Source organism: Selaginella moellendorffii, unplaced genomic scaffold (genome assembly GCF_000143415.4).
Source record: "Selaginella moellendorffii unplaced genomic scaffold, v1.0 SELMOscaffold_0, whole genome shotgun sequence".
In the NCBI taxonomy this organism is placed as follows: domain Eukaryota; kingdom Viridiplantae; phylum Streptophyta; class Lycopodiopsida; order Selaginellales; family Selaginellaceae; genus Selaginella; species Selaginella moellendorffii.
Genome location: NW_003314261.1, coordinates 1,805,029 through 1,824,519, shown reverse-complemented (window position 1 = coordinate 1,824,519; position 19,491 = coordinate 1,805,029). Strand labels below are relative to the sequence as shown.

General features: G+C 46.6%; 5 protein-coding genes and 1 long non-coding RNA gene across 6 annotated transcripts; 3 read left to right on the top strand and 3 right to left on the bottom strand.

Annotated features, from left to right (window-relative positions):
* Positions 1-305: 305 nt before the first annotated feature.
* Positions 306-2,404, top strand: LOC9633586. Its single transcript, XM_002960807.2, has 3 exons — positions 306-1,020; positions 1,099-1,318; positions 1,391-2,404. The coding sequence occupies exons 1-3, from the start codon at positions 610-612 to the stop codon at positions 2,125-2,127; spliced, it is 1,368 nt and encodes a 455-aa protein (XP_002960853.1). The 5' UTR covers positions 306-609; the 3' UTR covers positions 2,128-2,404.
* A 482-nt stretch (positions 2,405-2,886) lies between these two features.
* Positions 2,887-4,330, bottom strand: LOC9663165. The gene is made up of 7 exons (XM_024672086.1): positions 3,976-4,330; positions 3,846-3,914; positions 3,737-3,788; positions 3,574-3,671; positions 3,441-3,509; positions 3,297-3,377; positions 2,887-3,240 (listed from the first exon to the last, which is right to left on the bottom strand). Exons 1-7 carry the CDS (start codon positions 4,078-4,080, stop codon positions 2,956-2,958), a joined length of 759 nt encoding a protein of 252 aa, XP_024527854.1. The 5' UTR covers positions 4,081-4,330; the 3' UTR covers positions 2,887-2,955.
* Positions 4,331-4,380: 50 nt separating this feature from the next.
* LOC9633585 (40S ribosomal protein S9-1) lies at positions 4,381-5,445 on the top strand. The gene is made up of 3 exons (XM_002960806.2): positions 4,381-4,497; positions 4,554-4,935; positions 5,138-5,445. The coding sequence occupies exons 1-3, from the start codon at positions 4,470-4,472 to the stop codon at positions 5,322-5,324; spliced, it is 597 nt and encodes a 198-aa protein (XP_002960852.1). The 5' UTR covers positions 4,381-4,469; the 3' UTR covers positions 5,325-5,445.
* A 3,336-nt stretch (positions 5,446-8,781) lies between these two features.
* LOC9663163 lies at positions 8,782-13,975 on the top strand. Its single transcript, XR_002992650.1, has 3 exons — positions 8,782-8,809; positions 8,860-8,907; positions 13,885-13,975. It is a non-coding gene; the product is annotated as an uncharacterized LOC9663163 (long non-coding RNA).
* On the bottom strand, positions 8,977-10,613 carry LOC9663164 (3-oxo-Delta(4,5)-steroid 5-beta-reductase). Its single transcript, XM_002960138.2, has one exon. It carries the CDS (start codon positions 10,542-10,544, stop codon positions 9,360-9,362), a length of 1,185 nt encoding a protein of 394 aa, XP_002960184.1. The 5' UTR covers positions 10,545-10,613; the 3' UTR covers positions 8,977-9,359.
* A 538-nt stretch (positions 13,976-14,513) lies between the features above and the next one.
* On the bottom strand, positions 14,514-15,823 carry LOC9663162 (3-oxo-Delta(4,5)-steroid 5-beta-reductase). The gene has a single exon (XM_024668344.1). It carries the CDS (start codon positions 15,339-15,341, stop codon positions 14,514-14,516), a length of 828 nt encoding a protein of 275 aa, XP_024524112.1. The 5' UTR covers positions 15,342-15,823.
* Positions 15,824-19,491: the final 3,668 nt, after the last annotated feature.

The window sequence follows — 19,491 nt, the reverse complement described above, 5'->3', positions numbered from 1 at the left end:
GGATCTCGCTTCACTGGCGGCCAGCAGGGGACACGTTTCGGTGGCTCGAGCGGGCACACCGGCATAAGACGGTTGGTGCCGGGCAGATTCCGACACGTGGCGACGCGGCGCCAAGAAGCCGCCCGCTCATGTCGGATAGATCCCCGTCAGCAGAGCTTTCCGAGGTGGCGGCTAAGTTCATTGGACGTGGACGAAAATTTGCCGTGGTAGGCCCCGACGTGGCACGGATATCCGTGGCGGATGGATGCGAATATCTGCTGACGTGTTTCCGTACCTGGCCAATTTCTCGCTCCTCTCTCCCCGTGTGTGCGCTTCGAAATGACTTCATCGTGAAGAAAGAAGATCCGACAGTGGGCGAGAGGAAATTTTCTTCCTCGTTTATATGTTCTTCGCCCGGGAGCGAGGAAGAGAGAGAGATATAGACAGAGATAGAGAGCTAGGGTTTGTGACATTGGGGGACGGATTCCTCGCGGAGATGAGGATCCGGCGCGATCAATCCCCATTCTAGGAGCATAGTATTGACCAGATCGACCGCGGCTTATTTTATTTCCCTTTGCGCTCCTCTCCTTTCTTGCCCAGTTTGATTTTGGGATTTTCGGTTCGATCGATATGACTGCGATGCTGGCGTACCAGAATGTGGGATCCAGCATGGCGCGCAAGATGGAGCAGCCAAGAGAGGATTTTGCGATGTCGGCTCAGACATCTCAAGCAAAGAAGGCGGCCGTGGCGATCAACCCGGCGACGGTAGTCTCGGCCTTCCACCTGGTCTCGCGAGCCAACAATCCGGTCGCGGAGGTCCGGGCCAAGGAGGTGGCGTCGAGCGACAGCGGCGGTGATCATGGCAAGATCTACCAGAGCAGCGGCAGCGAGCACGAGCCCAGCTCCGTGTGCCTGGCAGCGATGGTGGACGAATTCATGGAAGAAGCAGCATTCGGCAAATGTAGGAGCAAGAATCCGTGCTCCTCCAAGGGCGATGAGCGCGGCAGCGATCTCGGCGGAGAGGTCCTGGATTACCTCAAGGTGTGTCATCGCTTTCGGAGTTTTCTTTCCTTCTGGACGGGCTGATCGATGGATCGTAATGCTTGTTCTTCCTTGCAGGGATTCACAGCATGCTCCAGCGAAGAAGAGCTGGCTCTCCTTTCAGACGTTACGGCGGCGGTTACCGTTGTGAAGAACAAAGCTATTGAGATTTGCAACGAGGGAATGGATTGCGCCAGTGGATGCGCTAAGCGAGCCACGCTAAGGTCCTTGCGATCCGCTGGCCACAACGCCGCCATTTGCAAGTCTCGCTGGGATCACGGTGGTGGATTTCCAGGCGGTGAGTTTCCCTCCACCACTTTCCATTCTCGATCGTCAAGGAACTCATCGATTTTGTTTTCGTGTTTCCCAGGTGACTACGAATACATTGATGTTTTGATCGAGAGAAGCGATGGAAAACTCGAGAGACTGATCGTCGACATAGATTTCCGGGGCCAGTTCGAGATCGCCCGTCCCACGGATCGCTACACCGCCATCGTCCACGAGCTGCCAGCGATCTTCGTCGGCGGCGCCGAGAGGCTCCAGCAGATCGTAAACTTGATGTGCAATGGAGTGAAGGAGTCGCTCAAGAAGCGAGGAATGCCGCTGCCGCCGTGGAGGAAGCCCGAGTACATGAGAGCGAAGTGGCTCTCGGCCTACAAGAGAACCACCAACGAGTCCCCGCCTCGCCACGAGACGAGCGATGAGAAGAGAGAGCTCCTCAACACGGCACTGTTGCGGGGCTCGAGATGGCACTCGCGCTTCACCAACGAGGTGGAGCTCCTAATGGTGGAAAGAAACGATACTTCTACGTCCACGGCTACTGCGATCACCATCACCGCCAACACTGTCAGTGAGCTCCAACAATCGAATAAGAAGTTCACGGAACCTGGAAGTTCATCGTTGCTACCGTCTCGAAGAGGCCGAGGTGGTAACGAGATCACGGCAGTGGCGACCGAGTGGAAGCCTCCTGCGGTCGGCAGCTCCCGGAAGATCAAGCCAGCTGGAGTGGCGGGGCTGGCGTCGGTGTTGATCGAGGCTGGCCTCTCAACGTTGGCGAGCGAACAGCGAGCGAGCAGCAGGAACCCGTGCATGGTGGCCGTCTCCTGAAAGCTCTCGGTAGAACAGCACGAGTTTACCTTAGTGCTGTTGAGCTTACTTTGGTCATCACTGCTCCACGAGAACGAACGTAGTGATGACGGCACTGGAGCTTGTGGTGCGGTTTGCCAACGAAGGCCGGAAACGTATTCTTGTGAAGATCCAAAGTTTCTTCGGTGAGAAGTCGTTCGGGACATCCGAGATCGGGCACGGGTGAGTTTGCTGTGAAAAGTTTGTAAGCCATCAAATGGACAAAATAGCTTTTTATAGTGAAATATAAATTTTGCGATACCTCTCGTCAGCAGATAGGCTCCCTCCCACCACCCACAAGAACGAAACAAGCAAAAACAAAAGTTTTTCTCACCCGCTGAGCTAAGCCGCGAATCATGTGTCGTAGGCACCCGGGCCTGGACGATCGTCCGAGTATGGTTTAAAACGCTGCTCTGATCCAAACTTAAATGCCGAGGCGGATGAGTTTCTTGAGTTTGGCTGGTGACCCTGCGAAAAGAAGATAGATATAAAACAAGAAAGGAACACCCAGCACTACGTACCAGTGACGATCGTACTCTGTAGTTCCCAGCTGGCCCAGGAGAATTCTCGCCAAAATGTGACTTATCGTGTTCTTTGGACAGGAAAACCTGCGCACAAGCACGAGTGAAGATGAGCTCCATCCTAATCAGAGTGGCTAGTCCACATGACAATGCAGGATGCAGGAATATAAGACAAAGAAAGAAAGATACAAAAGAGAGGAAGCTTTGCGAACCTTCTCTCGGTTCTGCCTGGTTGCAATTCCAATCGAGTAGGACGGCGAGTTCCCCTTCTTGGACTCGTGCTGCTTGCCTACCGAACTGAGGCAATCATAGCGTCCAGCTCCAGGAGTCGAACCTTCTGAAATAGGCCCCTCCTGAAGAAGAACACACACAACGATAACTTGTTGATCACCTGAGTCTGCATTCTCCCCCATTCCCATCTTCTTTCTTTGTTTTTACTTCCGAGGAGACGTACTCTAAAGCGTCTCTCATGGCCAAATCGAAACTTTGGGGCTGTGGAGTTTGCAGAATGGATCTGGCTGCCAATGGAGGATCTTTCGTCACATCTCACTGGACCTGGAGAGATAAATCTCGCCTGTGCATGCACAACCAGCCTCAGAACAGCCGCTTAGAAGAAACATCTCGGTATACCTTCTCTTCAATCTTATACGTCTGCTCCCTCGTAGCCTTTCCAAAGTCAGTCTTCTCTGGTGACTGCTTGGACGATACACACTGCAAATGAAAACAAAAAAGACTCGACAGTTTCAATGGTGAACTCCACACTTGCAAACACACCTGATTTCCAAATGCCGTGACTTTGTCCTCATAGGCTCCAGGACCAGGAACGCCTGTAGAGCGCCTTCCCTGTAGGAACCTGCGTGTTAGTTTGTAGCGGAGCCTTCACAGGAAAGAACTTGATTCGTAATACCTTCCACCGCTTATCCCGTCCAAAAGTCAAGCACGGTGCATTGCCATTGATAGATTCGACTTGCTTGCCGATAGACGAGAGAGAATTGTAGATTGGTCCTGTTTAGAAGCTTGAGTTTTCATAAGAAAAGAAAGACCGAGCTAGGAAAAACTAGAAGCTCTACCTGGACTGTTGTTCCCCGGAATCAACTTATTGAGTTCCTTGTCAATGTATATCTGTCGAAACGCCGAAAGTTAGAAAGAAAAGATAGTCACACCAAGTAAGGAGGAAACCTTCTCCATGTTCACGCGATCGGAAGTTCCAAAGAGAGTGAATGGTCCAGTGAGCCTGTGCGAAAGAACCTGGTAGAAAATCCAAAGTAAAAATCTCTAGAAGCCACAAGAACTAGAAAGATATTCTCACTTGTGGACCAAACGTGGATTTCTGGCTGTGCGTTGGAGACGAGGGAACGATCATGTCTATGTCGGGCATTGGTGAATCGCGAGGATCGTTGGAGTGCCCCATCATCGTAGACACTACTTCTTTCTCTTGCTGCTCCCTCTCTCTGCGATCGATGGATATTGGAGGGAGCTCGAGCGATCGATCGCGCAATGACACCAGCAGCGCCCAGCGTGGAAGATCACAAAATATTTACCGGATCGCCAAGGCCAAGAACGGCTCACTCGGAGAGCAGGGATTTGCGACGCCGCAAGCTCCAACCCACCGGGACGATCCCCGCCCTAGCTCTCCCCGCTCGATCGCGATCGATTGCTCGCCGCCCGGTCTTCGTGCTTTGAGGAGGCGCCAAGCCACCTGGGGAAATGCCACGTCAAAGCCCTAGATCCCTTCTAGGGTTTTGAGCAGGCTTTAGGGTTCTTGCGCGCGGCGGAGGGGGCGAGGAGGAGGATCGATCAGCAATGGTCCATGTCTGCGTCTACCGCAACTGTAAGTCTCGATTCGCGCTTGCAGTCGCCGGGATCATGGATTTGGTGGTGTCGCAGATGGGAAAACTTTCAAGAAGCCGCGGCGGCCATTCGAAAAGGAGCGCCTGGACGCGGAGCTCAAGCTGGTGGGCGAGTATGGGCTCCGGAACAAGCGAGAGCTGTGGCGCGTCCAGTATGTCTTGAGCCGGATCCGCAATGCGTCGCGACACTTGCTCACGCTGGACGAGAAGAACCCACGCCGGATCTTTGAGGGAGAGGCGCTGCTGCGGCGGATGCATCGCTATGGGCTGCTCGAGGAGGGGCAGAACAAGCTCGATTACGTCCTGGCTCTCACTGTGGAGAACTTCCTTGAGCGCCGGCTGCAAACTCTGGTCTTCAAGGCGGGCATGGCCAAGTCGATCCATCACGCTCGCGTTCTCGTCAGGCAAAGGCACATCAGGTCCATTCTCTCTTCGGTTCTTCTCTCTTTTGGTTTTTCGTTTGCTTTTGGGATCTCTTCCTGTGATCTATCTTCTTCTCTTTGCTTCCTTTGACTACTTCTTTACCTTTAGTTTTTGGTTGGCGTTTGCTTCTTTTCCTTACTTCCTCGTTAGCTTTTGGGATCTTCTCCTGTGATCTATCTGACGAGAAGTTCTTCTCAGGGTCGGGAAGCAAATGGTGAATGTTCCATCGTTTCTGGTTCGTGTGGAATCTCAGAAGCACATCGATTTCGCACTGACAAGCCCGTTTGGCGGCGGCGGTCCAGGGCGTGTCAAGAGGAAGAACACGAAGGCCGCGTCTAAGAAGGCTGCAGGGGGTGGCGATGGAGACGAAGAAGAAGAGGAGTAACAATGTGAATCTTCTTTTAACTAAGAGTTTTGGTTTGTCCTTTCTCGCAAATTAAATTTTCCAGTTGAGCTTCAACAGGGAAGTAGATTTTAAATATAGCTGGTTTGTCACCCACTATAAAGTTTTGGGTGCTTTTGTAAGTGGTTGGTACAATTAGAAAGTTTTTGGTTTGCTGGATCCAGCCAATGGCAGCTGTCTGATGGGAACCATGTCTTGCTGAAATTTATCACAATAAGGAGGAGTTGCTGAATTTTCTGGGCTGTGGCATTCAGCTAATTGCAAACGTCTAATGGGGGGGTTATTTCTTTAACCATGTGTTTGCGAATAATCGTGCTGATGTTTGCTCCTGGCCAATAGAAGGCAACCAAACCTCGTGGGGCGGGAGAGGAAGGCACTGCAACACATGTCACATGCAAAGTGTTGACCATCAAGCGAAGAAAGCACCATGAAGAATGCATCACCATTGTTGTTCCTGCTGGGTGATTGCTTGCCGGCTATCCAGGGATGCAACAGCGTGGAAAGCAGGGCTACCAATGGTGCGGCCGTGTGTTTTCTCCATTGCCGATTTTGGGGGAGTGAGTGACAAGATCATGCTTAACACCAAGGCATTCCAGAAGGCGAGGCAAGCTGGGAGGTGCAACTATCGGCTGACCGGATCAATCTCACGAGCCACATGACTCGCCACAATCCTTGCCTCCAAGGTAAGAGAAGAGTTCTAGCACAGAAGATAAAAAGTGATTTTTTTCTGGATTTCTTTGCTAGGATCCTTAAGATTGGCCCATGCTCGATCCCTTGCCATCGTATGGGCGAGGAAGGCTGATCTATTTCATCCGCAGATGCCTAGAAGTATCATGGGAAGAGGGTGTAATTTCTGAGTCGCGATGAGAGGCGAGGCAACCCATATGTATGGATTTCGGTATACAATCGGACCAGCCGGCACTAGAAAGTCCACCATGCCGTTGTGAGATACCTTTCTTAGGAAGGCTGCCACATAATTTTCCTTGATGCTCAAAGGCTCTGTGAAAATCCAGAAGCAACTCTATTATGGAGCCTTGCGCAAGAATTCCCTGCCATGGCTAGCCTTTCAACGATTTTTGAATGTGTGGCTTTTCGTTGAGTTGATAGATTATATATGTCTTTGGTGGCATCACTAGATCAAAATCCAAAACTGGCAAAAATTTAAATTCTTTTTAACAGGTTGCAGAGTAAATATACTTTATGTGAATAACTTTATTTTTAATGCTTAATGAATAAAATAATCTATGAGGGCCAAGTGTACAACTACGATGCTATATGTATAATAGGATTTTAGTAACCGTCGGATTGGTTTCAATTTGAACCACTCGCTCTTGTATATAAGCTAGGGTTTTTAGGCTAATTGATATGCACATTTTCTGTATTCCCTTTTTATATTCCAAGCACTCACAAATCAACTTTATCTAAAGTTATTATGTTTTATAAAGTATTATAATATTTGAATAGTTTATGTCAAAATTAACTTTAATAATGTAATTTAACAGTATTTACAAATATAATAAGAAAATTATATTCTGTACAGATGGCCTGTCTAAATATCATTAAAACATATAAAACTCAACAACAGGTAATGGTATATCAAATATGGGTTGACTTAGTTTTATGAATGTGTAAAACCATGAAAGTTTTAAGTGTTAATACAAAAACATTAAACAACTTTAAAAATAAAAGTATATATTATATTTTTTATATATAGCCTTAGCTATTTACAATCTAACTCATTATCAACAAAACTACGATAATGTATGCAATATTTGATTATATAGTAATATTTTAAAATATTTTTACTAACTGCAAATATAGTTTATTAGTACATAATACTATGGAATATAAGATTTGAATTTATAGTTTCTATAACATATATATTTACAAATAATTATTTTTTGATTGGATTTGGGTAGTAATATATTAATGTTTCTAAAAACTTATTATTTTATATTCTAAATAAAATATATAATTAATTAATGTCTTGCAGTGGGTGTTAAACCCATATAAGCGAAAGGAAATTAATTCATGAGATCCCCTTCTGAAATGTACCATCGACTGACTTTGATTTTTTACGAAAGGTTTGAGTGTTAGCATACTTGCTAGGACCCAAAAAATGAAAAAAACAAAATTTATATATAATATATTTTTAATAATAGAAAAATCATTTTTACTTTTCTCTTTGTCAGGTATTTCTCTAAATATATTCATATTTTCAAAGAATAATCTGTGTATTATATTTTTGTTAATGAATATTTATTCTTACTTATGCCTAGAAATATATTTTGTTCTAAATATTTATATTATCAAGTTTACAAGAATTGATTTTTGTATTCATTTAGCACTTTCTAGGCATAATTCCCTTAATCAAAGTGGAATATAATATTTTTTATTTTGATACTATTGCAATTTAGTTTTTAATATATTAAAAAATCAAAACAATATTTTACTAATTACATAGCATATGATGGGCAAATACTAGTTTTTCTCAAGGGATAGGAGTAGTTGCAGGGAAGCCAATTACATATCAAGAAATGTGTCGTTGAAAGGGTTGATGAAGAACAGCTCCCACACCAAGGAAAGCGAGAGAAATGAGGTAGCTCTAAAGAAGAGCACTGTTGGAAGTCCAAGCCGGCCAAAGTTTGTGAAGCCATATTCGGGTGCAGATGCCTGCAAAGTTTCTTCGTCAGCAGTAAGTCTGAAAGATTTAAGTTGGTGTTCTAACTTTTGTTTAGCAGAATTCAACGTTAGGAAACTCGAGCGTTCATCCCCAAAAACGCTCGACAGCGAAAGTGTCACTGTTGGAAAGGGCCATTCAAGATCTAAAACCTGGAGCATAAGAAAGTTATATATTTTGTGGTGATTTCTAACGTGGCTCTTTGTACTAGTGCGTCGGATTCCAGATGTTCTAGAGCCAAATGCCACCGGAAAAGTAAGGCGTTTGCCAAGGGAAATAAAGGCCAAAATAGCGAAAGTTGCTAGACTTGCGGTATGCAGTAAAGATATTTACGAACCGATTCTGAGTCCGTTGTGCTTTTGTAGGCGAGGCAAGAAAAAGTTCCTGACGAGCTTATCGATTGTTTGATGAGCATACTTGGTCATCTGATGCACTTGAAGACACTTAAGGTACTTTTCTCCACCCTGTTGTTTACTAGAATGATGTTTTATTTCTTTACATCTGTAGAGAAATTTGAAGGAGATGGTCGAAATGGGCTTTAGTCGCTAAGCACGAAAAGGAACATCGTTTGTCGCATATGAAGCGTGCTTGACAGAAATTGTTCGCTCAAGGGTACAATCGATACAGGCAAAGGTACAATAATGTTAAATGGGTTCATTAATTGTTGGAAAACTGTCAGGCTGAAGAAGGATTCTCCAACGACGTTCAAGGAGTTGGTGAAAAGAACTACAAAGGGGACCAAGCTACAGAAGACTGGATCTGCAAACTCTATGATCAGTACCTTGAGGTTTACTTGCTATTGCAACGTTTGAAGTGTTAAGTGTTATTCTTCTGTAGGGAACTGATGAAAATAGAGGTACTCAAAGTCGCAAGCTCTATATGGAGGTTTGTTGTGTCCAAATTTCTCCACCCTATGCTAATATCTATTCATATTAGAAATTGGGAAGTCTGCTGTTATCCGGAAGCAAATGCAGCGTGGGTACCTGGACAAGCACGACGATTTCAAGGATAAGAAGCGGGTGGAGGAGTCCATCGATACCGATCCGAGCACGTTGGCTTTTCTCAAGTTCAAGAAGCAGACCAAGCCTGTGGGAACTGAGGAGCTCGTGTTTGACGCCAGTTATCAGGGGCTTCGATCGGTGGAGTCGGTCTTTCTAGACAGACCGTCCTGATCCGTCACTTACAGGTGTAAGATAAGCAGGATTTGGAAAGTTAGATAGCGAAGGACAGCTGGATTCTTCGGATTTTTTGTTCTCTTAAAGTTTGGAAGGGTGGAGAAGGGAAGCACGTAATTGCTATTAGATGGGCCAGAGCATTCGAACCGCACGAGCAACGACTCAGCTGGTCCAAAATTTGTCGTCTGGTAAGATATTCTTCTCTTTCATCTTTCGTATCCAGTAGATTACGGACTTTTCACTGTTCCTGTAACTGAGGAAGCCGTGTTCTTTGCTCTTGTTCATGCAGCTGACTACCTGGAACGGGAAGTTGAGGCACAAATCGACAGCCCACCACGTCTCGTCCTGTACTGCCGTCTCGAGAAGGCCGTTCTCGACAACGATCTGCTCCCACACGTTTTTCTTATTCTTCAGAAGCTGATCGAGACTGACTGGCTTTCCATCGTACACCGGACACTCAAGCTTGAACTCCCGAGCCATGACAGCCCAGAGCCTCTCCCAGCTCGTGCAGTCTCCGTCGGCAACGTTAAACGCCTCATTCTTGGCTCTTGGATTCGTCGCAGCCCACAGCTCCTGCTCCGCAACAAGGTCGGCATCCGAAACGTTCGTAAGCGTCTCCCACGACTGCCGGTTTCCTGGAAAATTAAAGCTGAGCTTCTGGTGTTTGCAAATAGCAGCATATATGGCCAAGCTGCCAAGAACGTTGGCGTGGTTCCGAGGAGCAAAGCCGAAGATTATGTTAGGCCGGTGGACGGACCACGTTATGCCCGACGACGGCGAGCATGCCTCGAACAAGATATCCTCCAGAGTGTAGTAGAAGTTTGGAAGGCCGGGGACTTGGGGCAGGTCCTCGCGGAATGGAGGCCGATAGTGCTTGATGGTGCCGAAGTGAAAATACGGTCCCAGGTAGTGCTTGACACCGGTTTGGAGGCAGACGTGCTTGAGTTTCTTGGCAACTGGTAGCAGCGTTTGGAGGACAGATCGCAGCATGAAACCATTGGCTTCGCAGTTCTCCTCCTCGGTGCTCTTCTTTTCCCAGGCAACCCAGAATACATGAGTCACTCCGTCGAGGCTGGAGAGCTTGGGTGTGACTTCGGACAGATTCAGCAGGTTACACTGGATATAGTCGACGTCCGGGTGCTCGAACCAGCGGGGCCTGGGCCGGCGAGCGATGCCGCGGATTCTCCACGGGGCTCCGGGTGCGTCGGGACGCTGCAAAGCTTCGACCAGGCTATTGCCAACTATGCCGGTCACTCCAACAATGAGAGCTTCGTTGTGACCATCGTGTTTGCTGGCGGCCTCCGGGGGCTCTGTTCTAGAGCAGCAGAGAGGAAGCAGTGAGCACATACTTACCTTTGCGAGAGCTGGGCGCGGCCAAGTCTCAAACAGTAAACCTTTTAAATGACTCCCCCGGCCGGAGAGATTCCAAATTTCCACGTTTCGACTGTTCAAATAGCTAGAACAGAGGTATCATGAAAGTGATAATGTGGATATAACAAACAACGGTTAAAGCTTTGAGTGTAGCTTTGACAAGGTTCTTCTCCTTGAGCTCCTGGGTTCAAATCCTATGGGCGCCAAAGGAGAACATAATAATAGTATGGTTGAGCTTTGTTTGAAATGCATTCCACGTGGTATGGCCAAAGTTCAATTTATATTTATCTATAATAATAGCTGAACCTTCTAGGCTGCTGGATCCAGCCAATGGCAGCTGTCCAATGGGGGTATTTCTTTAACCACGTTTTGCTGAAATTTATTACAATAAGGAGTTGCCAAAATTTTTGGGTTGCTGGATTAAGCCAATCACAAGGGTAACTGTAAAAAGGTTACTTCTTTAACCACATGTTTTAACTGAAGTTTGCTCTCGGTGGGAGAGGAAGGCACTATGACACGTGTCACATGCAAAGTGTTAACTGTTGAGTGAAGAAAGCATTGTGAAGAATGCATCACCATCACTGTTCCTGCTGGGTGATTGCTTGCTAGCTATCCAGGGATGCAACAGCGTGGAGAGCAGGCTGGTCCCAGGGCTACTGATGGCGTGGCCGCGCATTTTCTCCATTGCCGATTTTGGGGGAGTGAGCAACGGGATCATGCTTAACACCAAGGCGTTCTAAAAGGCAATTGAAGGCAATTGATCACATTGGCAGCTTTGGCAAGCTGGGAGGCATGATGATCAGCTCACCAAATCAATCTCACGAGCCACATGACTCTCTTCTTGGAACAGGACGCCACAATCCTTGCCTCCAAGGTAAGAGAAGAGTTTTAGCACGGAAGATAAAAAGTGATTTTTTTCTGGATTTCTTCGCTAGGATCCTTAAGATTCGCCCATGCTTGATCCCTTGCCATCATATGGGTGAGGAAGGCTGATTGATTTCATCCGCGGATGCCTAGAAGTACTGTGGGAAGAGGGTGTAATTTCTGAGTCGCAATGAGAGGTGAGGCAACCCATATGTATGGATTTTGGTATACAATCGGACCAGCCAACACTAAAAAGTCTGCCATGCCATTGTGAGATACCTTTCTCATGAGGGCCACCACATGATTTTCCTTGATGCTCAAAGGCTCTGCAAGAATCTGGAAGCAACTTTGTTATGGAGCCTTGTGCAAGAATTCCCCGCCATGGCCAGCCTTTTAACAATTTCTAAATGTGTGGCCTTTTTGATGCATTCGAAAGTAAGAGCTACAATTGCAGTGGAAAGTGGCAACATAATTTCAACGAAGAGTGGTACTGCTGCTTTGCTAGTTGGCTTTGTGAATGTCTGCAATTTAGTCTTTTGTGCTTTGCTCGCCAGTGAATGGAACGAAGTGATCTACAATCCCAAAACCCGAGCTGATAGATTATGTATGTCTTTGGTGGCATCACTAAATCAAAATTTAAAACTGGCAAATATGTAAATTCTGTTTAACAGGTTGCTGAGTAAATATACATTATTATTTTTATTTCTTAATGAATAAAATAATCACCTTTATCTAAACTTATTCTGTTTTATAAAGTATTATAATATTTGAATAGTTTAGGTCAAAATTAACTTTTATATTTAATTTTAACAGTATTTACAAATATAATAAGAAAATAGTATTCTGTACATATGGCTTATCTAAATATCATTAAAACATATAAAAATTAACAATAAGTAATGTTATATCAAATGTGGGTGTACCATAGATTGATCTTGATTTTCTGAGAAGGGTTTGAGTATTAGTATACTTTTTAGGACCTAAAAAATGAAAAAAATAATTATATATAATATATTTCTAATAATAGAAAAATCATTTTTATTTTTTTCTTTGTCAGGTATTTCTCTAAATATATTCATATTTCCAAAGAATAATTTGTATATTATATTTTTGTTAATGAATATTTATTCTTACTTATGCCTAGAAATATATTTTGTTCTAAATATTTATATTATCAAGTTTACAAGAATTGATTTTTGTATTCATCTAGCACTTTCTAGGCATAATTCCCTCAATCAAAGTGGAATACAATATTTATTATTTTAATACTATTCCAATTTAGTTTTTAATATATTAAAAAATCAAAAAAGTATTTTTCTAAGTACACAGCATATGCTGGGCAAATACTAATTTTTCTCAAGGGACGGGAGTAGTTGCAGGGAAGCCAATTACATATCAAGAAATGTGTCGTTGAAAGGGTTGATGAAGAACAGCTCCCGCACCAACGAAAGCGAGAGAAATGAGGTAGCTCTAAGGAAGAGCACTGTTGTAAGTCCGAGCCGGCCAAAGTTTGTGAAGCCATATTCAGGTGCAGATGTCTGCGAAGTTTCTTCGTCAGCAGTAAGTCTGAAAGATTTAAGTTGGTGTTCTAACTTTTGTTTAGCAGAATTCAACGTTAGGAAACTCGAGCGTTGATCCTCATGTCACTTTTGGAAAGGGCCATTCAAGATCTAAAAGCTGGACTTGCTCAGCGTAAGGAAGTTATATATTTTGTGATGATTTCTAACGTGGCTCTTTGTACTAGTGCGTCCGATTCCAGATGTTCTAGAGCCAAATGCCACCGGAAAAGTAAGGCGTTTGCCAAGGGAAATAAAGGCCAAAATAGCGAAAGTTGCTAGACTTGCGGTATGCAGTAAAGATATTTACGAACCGATTCTGAGTCCGTTGTGCTTTTGTAGGCGAGGCAAGGAAAAGTTCCTGACGAGCTTATCGATTGTTTGATGAGCATACTTGGTCATCTGATGCGGTTGAAGACACTGGTACTTTTCTCCACCCTGTTGTTTACTAGAATGATGTTTTTCTTCTTTACATCTGTAGAGAAATTTGAAGGAGATGGCTTAGTCGCTAAGCAAGAAAAGGAACATCGTTTGTCGCATATGAAGCGTGACTTGACAGAAATTGTTCGCTCAAGCGTACAATCGATACAGGCAAAGGTATAATAATGTTATTAATTGTTGAAAAACTGTCAGGCTGAAGAAGGATTCTCCAACGACGTTCAAGGAGTTGGTGAAAAGAACTACAAATGGGACCAAGCTACAGAAGACTGGACCTGCGAACTCTATGATCAGTACCTAGGTTTACTTGCATTGCAACGTTTGAAGGTGTTAAGTGTTATTCCTCTGCAGGGAACTGATGAGTACTCAAAGTCGCAAGCTCTATATGGAGGTTTATTGTGTCCAAATTTCTCCACCCTACTATATTCTTGAAATTTTTTTTTATTTTTTTTTTCCAGCTGGCTGATCTATGGCTTGAGGGCTGGATGGACAAGGACGGGATCAAGAATGCTGTTTACAGAGCGAAAGAAAGGAGAAAAGCTTTGCAGAAACAAGTAAGCGTTTTCTACTATGTACTTTTGCGTTGATTTACAGCACCATTCCGTGCAGAGTTTAAACGAATCGGCCTTTGGCGTTGGCACCAAACATTAACGGGACAATTTCCAACCGGGATTTACCTTCTAGTGCTGTTCAAGCTGGGAAGCCTGCTGTTATCCGGAAGCAAATGCAGCGCCTGGACAAGCACGACGATTCCAAGGATAAGAAGCGGGTGGAGGAGTCCATCGATACCGATCCGAGCACGTTGGCTTTACTCAAGTTCAAGAAGCAGACCAAACCTGTGGGAACTGGGGAGCTCGTGTTTGACGCCAGTTATCAGGGGCTTCGATCGGTGGAGTCGGTCTTTCTAGACAGACCGTCCTGATCCGTCACTTACAGGTGTAAGATAAGCAGGATTTGGAAAGTTAGATAGCGAAGGACAGCTGGATTCTTCGGATTTTTTGTTCTCTTAAAGTTTGGAAGGGTGGAGAAGGGAAGCACGTAATTGCTATTAGATGGGCCAGAGCATTCGGACTGCACGAGCAACGACTCAGCTGGTCCAAAATTTGTCGTCTGGTAAGATATTCCTCTCTTTCATCTTTCGTATCCAGTAGATTACGGACTTTTCACTGTTCCTGTAACTGAGGAAGCCGTGTTCTTTGCTCTTGTTCATGCAGCTGACTACCTGGAACGGGAAGTTGAGACACAAATCGACAGCCCACCACGTCTCGTCCTGTACTGCCGTCTCGAGAAGGCCGTTCTCGACAACGATCTGCTCCCACACGTTTTTCTTATTCTTCAGAAGCTGTTCGAGACTGACTGGCTTTCCATCGTACACCGGACACTCAAGCTTGAACTCCCGAGCCATGACAGCCCAAAGCCTCTCCGAGCTCGTGCAGTCTCCGTCGGCAACGTTAAACGCTTCATTCTTGGCGCTTGGATTCGTCGCAGCCCACAGCTCCTGCTCCGCAACAAGGTCGGCATCCGAAACGTTCGTAAGCGTCTCCCACGACTGCCGGTTTCCTGGAAAATTAAAGCTGAGCTTCTGGTGTTTGCAAATAGCAGCATATATGGCCAAGCTGCCAAGAACGTTGGTGTGGTTCCGAGGAGCAAAGCCGAAGATTATGTTAGGCCGGTGGACGGACCACGTTATGCCCGACGACGGCGAGCATGCCTCGAACAAGATATCCTCCAGAGTGTAGTAGAAGTTTGGAAGGCCGGGGACTTGGGGCAGGTCCTCGCGGAATGGAGGCCGATAGTGCTTGATGGTGCCGAAGTGAAAATACGGTCCCAGGTAATGCTTGACACCGGTTTGGAGGCAGACGTGCTTGAGTCTCTTGGCAACTGGTAGCAGCGTTTGGAGGACAGATCGCAGCATGAAACCATTGGCCTCGCAGTTCTCCTCCTCGGTGCTCTTCTTTTCCCAGGCAACCCAGAATACATGAGTCACTCTGTCGAGGCTGGAGAGCTTGGGTGTGACTTGGGACAGATTCAGCAGGTTACACTGGATATAGTCGACGTCCGGGTGCTCGAACCAGCGGGGCCTGGGCCGGCGGGCGATGCCGCGGATTCTCCAGGGGCTCCGGGTGCGTCGGGATGCTGCAAAGCTTCGACCAGGCTATTGCCAACTATGCCGGTCACTCCAACAATGAGAGCTTCGTTGTGACCATCGTGTTTGCTGGCGGCCTCCGGGGGCTCTGTTCTAGAGCAGCAGAGAGGAAGCAGTGAGCACATATTTACCTTTGCGAGAGCTGGGTGTGGCCAAGTCTCAAACAGTAAACCTTTTAAATGACTCCCCCGGCCAGAGAGATTCCAATTTCCACGTTTCGACTGTTGAACGGAGGTATCATGAAAGTGATAATGTGGATATAACAAACAATGGTTAAAGCTTTGAGTGTAGCTTTGACAAGGCTCTTCTCCTTGAGCTCCTGGGTTCAAATCCTATGGGTGCCAAAGGAGAACATAATAATAGTATGGTTGAGCTTTGTTTGAAATGCATTCCAAGTGATCTCAAACAAGCTGGCATCATTTGTTGATGGTATTGAGATAGGGGGAAGTGGCTTGCCACAAACTATATGGAAGAAAATGGAGCAACTAGTTAGGCACCAGCTTTGACTACATGGTCAACGTTGGTCAAAGGTAGGCTCAAGGGTATATTAAGGCATGTTAGGGTAAGGGACTTAACCTACCCTAGAGCTCACAGTGGAGCGGCGGCGTAATGGAGCTTTTGAGGTATCTCAGGGGTGGTTGGGTGGTGAGGAACCTCAAGAGGTGGTGTAACATAGTTTAGGGCAACTAGATTTTTGTCTTTTTGCGCCGGATCATAACATTGGTATCAGAGGGAGGTTGGTTGTGATGGCCGACCAAGCTGAACGCTGGAATCCTATTGTCAATGGTGGTGCCGATGATGGTGCTGACAAAGTTGTGGAGATTTGGACTATTCAAGATGTGGTTCATGAGTTGCAAGCCCTTAATCGAAATCAGCAAGAGATGCAAGATGAGAGGCATGGCATGATGGATACCATGTGTGGGCGTGTTAAGGCACTCAAGGTTGGATGGGGTAGCGCTCCAAGTAAGCCTTCTTTGGTAGATCGACTCAAGATTCCAACCTTTTCCGGTGATGGTGGTGTGGACAAGTGTCTCACTTGGCTAGCTAATGTGAAGAAGTTCTTGGCTACTAGAGGAACTCCAGATGCAGAGGCTTTAGTGGCTATTCCAATGGTTTTGCGTGATGCGGGTCTTCGATGGTGGAATTGGCTTGAGGAGTCCCGTGTTGCGGATAAGAAACCACCAGTGTTTACCATGGATGAGTTTGAGGCTGCTTTTCGTTTATGTTTTGCCCCTCATTACGACGTGGAGAATGCTCGTATAGAACTTTGACATTTCCAGCAAGGGAAAATGACACTTGGGGACTATATTGAGAAGCTTACTCGCTTGATTAGTCGTGTTCCAACGAAGGATCTAGATTAGAACAAATCCTACTTCATTGATGGCCTACATAGTGAGAGCATGCGGCAACACTTGCGTCATTCTCAGCCTACAAAGAGTTTTGAGGAGCTCTTTGATGCAGCTCGTCGACTTGACAATGATAAACACAAGTCTCGCAAGAGTTTGTGGAGTCCTTTTGTCGAGAATCATCGTGATGATCACTGTGGACACCAGGATGGGAACAAGCATCACAAGTTGAAGTCGGTGGTGACTACCTAAGATACAAAGGGGTCCAAGAAGAAGAAGTTCTTTGTGAAGAATTATAGACAAGGTTGTCATCATTGCGGCGAACTTGGACACTACAAGGTCCGCAGTTGAAGAACAAGCAGTAGGACAAGAAAAATGGCCAATCTTCTTCTCACGGTAAGTCAGATGCTAAAAAGTTGCAAACTTTGCAGCATGAGGATGAGGAGAACAACCATTCCGGTCGGAGGAAGCGACTTTCGATTGTTGCTCGTCAACTCAACTGTGTGTGGAACAAGATGGAACTCGAGGATACGCGTGAATCAGCTTTAATGCTGGAGGGCGTGTTCCGTGGCGGTCCAGTGCGGATTTTACTGGATAGTGGGAGCGATGACAACTTTGTTTCAGCAAAGTTTGTTGCAGAGCATGGCCTGGTCACACGCGGCATTCTTCCATACACAGTGGAGGGTGCAGCTACCTCTGCTCAGCATTTCAATGCTTGTGTCGAGGGGCTGGAAGTGTTGGTTGGCAAAACCACACTTGTGGAGATTTTTTATCTCACGGATATCCATCTTATGGATCGCATTCTTGGGATGCCATGGTTGGTGAAGGTGGATCCAGAGATAGAGTGGAGCATTAAGTGTATCTCGCTAGAGTATGGTGGTGTTAAAGATGTGTGGTTTGGCGAGGGCGTTCAGCCACCAGTTGTTATACTCTCTATTACATCTTTGACGCGGGCTTGTCGTAATGGAAAAGCACTTTCAAGTTACTTGCTGTTTTTTTGTGAGTTGGGGGACCAAGGCACATGTGGGGGAGAAGCAGCAGTATGGGATGTACTTGACGAGTTTTCTGATGTTTTTCCATCTGAACTTCCTCATGGATTACCTCTGTTATGAGGTGTGGAGCATGGGATTACATTGGAGCCAGGGACACAGCCAATTTACACGTGTCCATTTCGGTTAAGCTATGCGGAGGAGCAAGAAGTTCAACGACAAGTGAAGGAGTTACTTAAGTTTGGATTTATTCAGCCAAGTAAGTCTCTTGTAAGGAACCAACTCGCCGAGGTGTCGTAGGCTAAAGGAGCCCCAAAAGCTTGACCAAAATGATAAAGAGTTCATTGGATGGGACCAAGTCTAAGATCAAGTCTAAGATTGACTCTAGGACCGAGTTCGAGATAGAGTCCGGAATCGAGTCCGAAACCGACTCGGGGACCGAGTTCGAGACCGAGTTCAAGACCGAGTTCGAGACGGAGTCCGAGATCCGAAATCGGGTCCGAGACTAAGTCCGAGGTCAAGTCCGAGGTCGGGTCCGAGATCGGGTCCGAGATCGAGTTCGAGATCGAGTCCGAGACCGAATCCGAAGTCGGATCTGAAATCGAGTCCAAGATCGAGCCAGAGACTAAGTCCAAATACTAATACGGGTCAAGGGGTAGAAGCCCAAAGCGTGCGTCTCCTAGGGGCGGGGGGGGGGGGGCTACAGGGGGTTCCAAAAGTATAGTAGGGATAGTGAGGTCTAGGAACCAGTCTTGAAGGAACTCTCTAGTGGGGCTTCCAAACCGACTTGAGGTTGAGACTGGGGCTGAGGGGCCTTGGGTGGGAGTAAGCATGGGCTTGGGTGGTGCCGGAGGGGCCACCCAGGGAAGTGCTCAAGAGCAGCTCCCACTCTCGAAAGGGAAACCGACTGCGGTGCTCCCGGCTCAAGTGGAGTGGTGCCCCACTTGAGTACCATGCGGCTCATTGGTCCTCACCCTTCCTAGGGGCTTGGGCCTTCCTTCGGGATGGAAGTGGGGGGGGTAAAGGTACCCATACCGGGCCGTTAGGCCATGGTGTTTCGCCCCAACGTCCCAAAGCAAGTGTTGCACCCAAGGCTTGGGATTTAGAGGGTCCCATGATCAAGTCTTGTTGTACCAAGGGGTGTTAGGAACCTGGAGGCTTGGTGTGCTTGGCTGCTTGTGCCTGCAGGGAGTGTAGCCAAACCTTAAGTCCAATCTAACCCGGGGAGGGGGATTGGGAGAGATTTGGGAATCCGTAGATGGATGGCTAACACTCCGTTGCTCGTGCAGTGAGTAGCTGAAACCAAGTAGGACCAAGTAGGAGCTGGTACAATAGGCGAGAACCTTGGCAAGGGAACTTAGCACAAGCCAAGACAGTGTTGGTCGGATAGACGAGGTAAGCTGGCAAATTGGAAAGGAAAAATTTGTGGCTTACAATTTGGTATCGGAGCCTTTTCCTCAGTTCTAGTGAAGGATAGAGGCGGATTGCTGGGAGATGGCAAGGGCGGGGCGTAAGTGAACCCAAGCGGAGACGGAACCTCCGCTGGAGCTGGAGCCTCTGGTCGAACAAGGGGCTATGGATGAG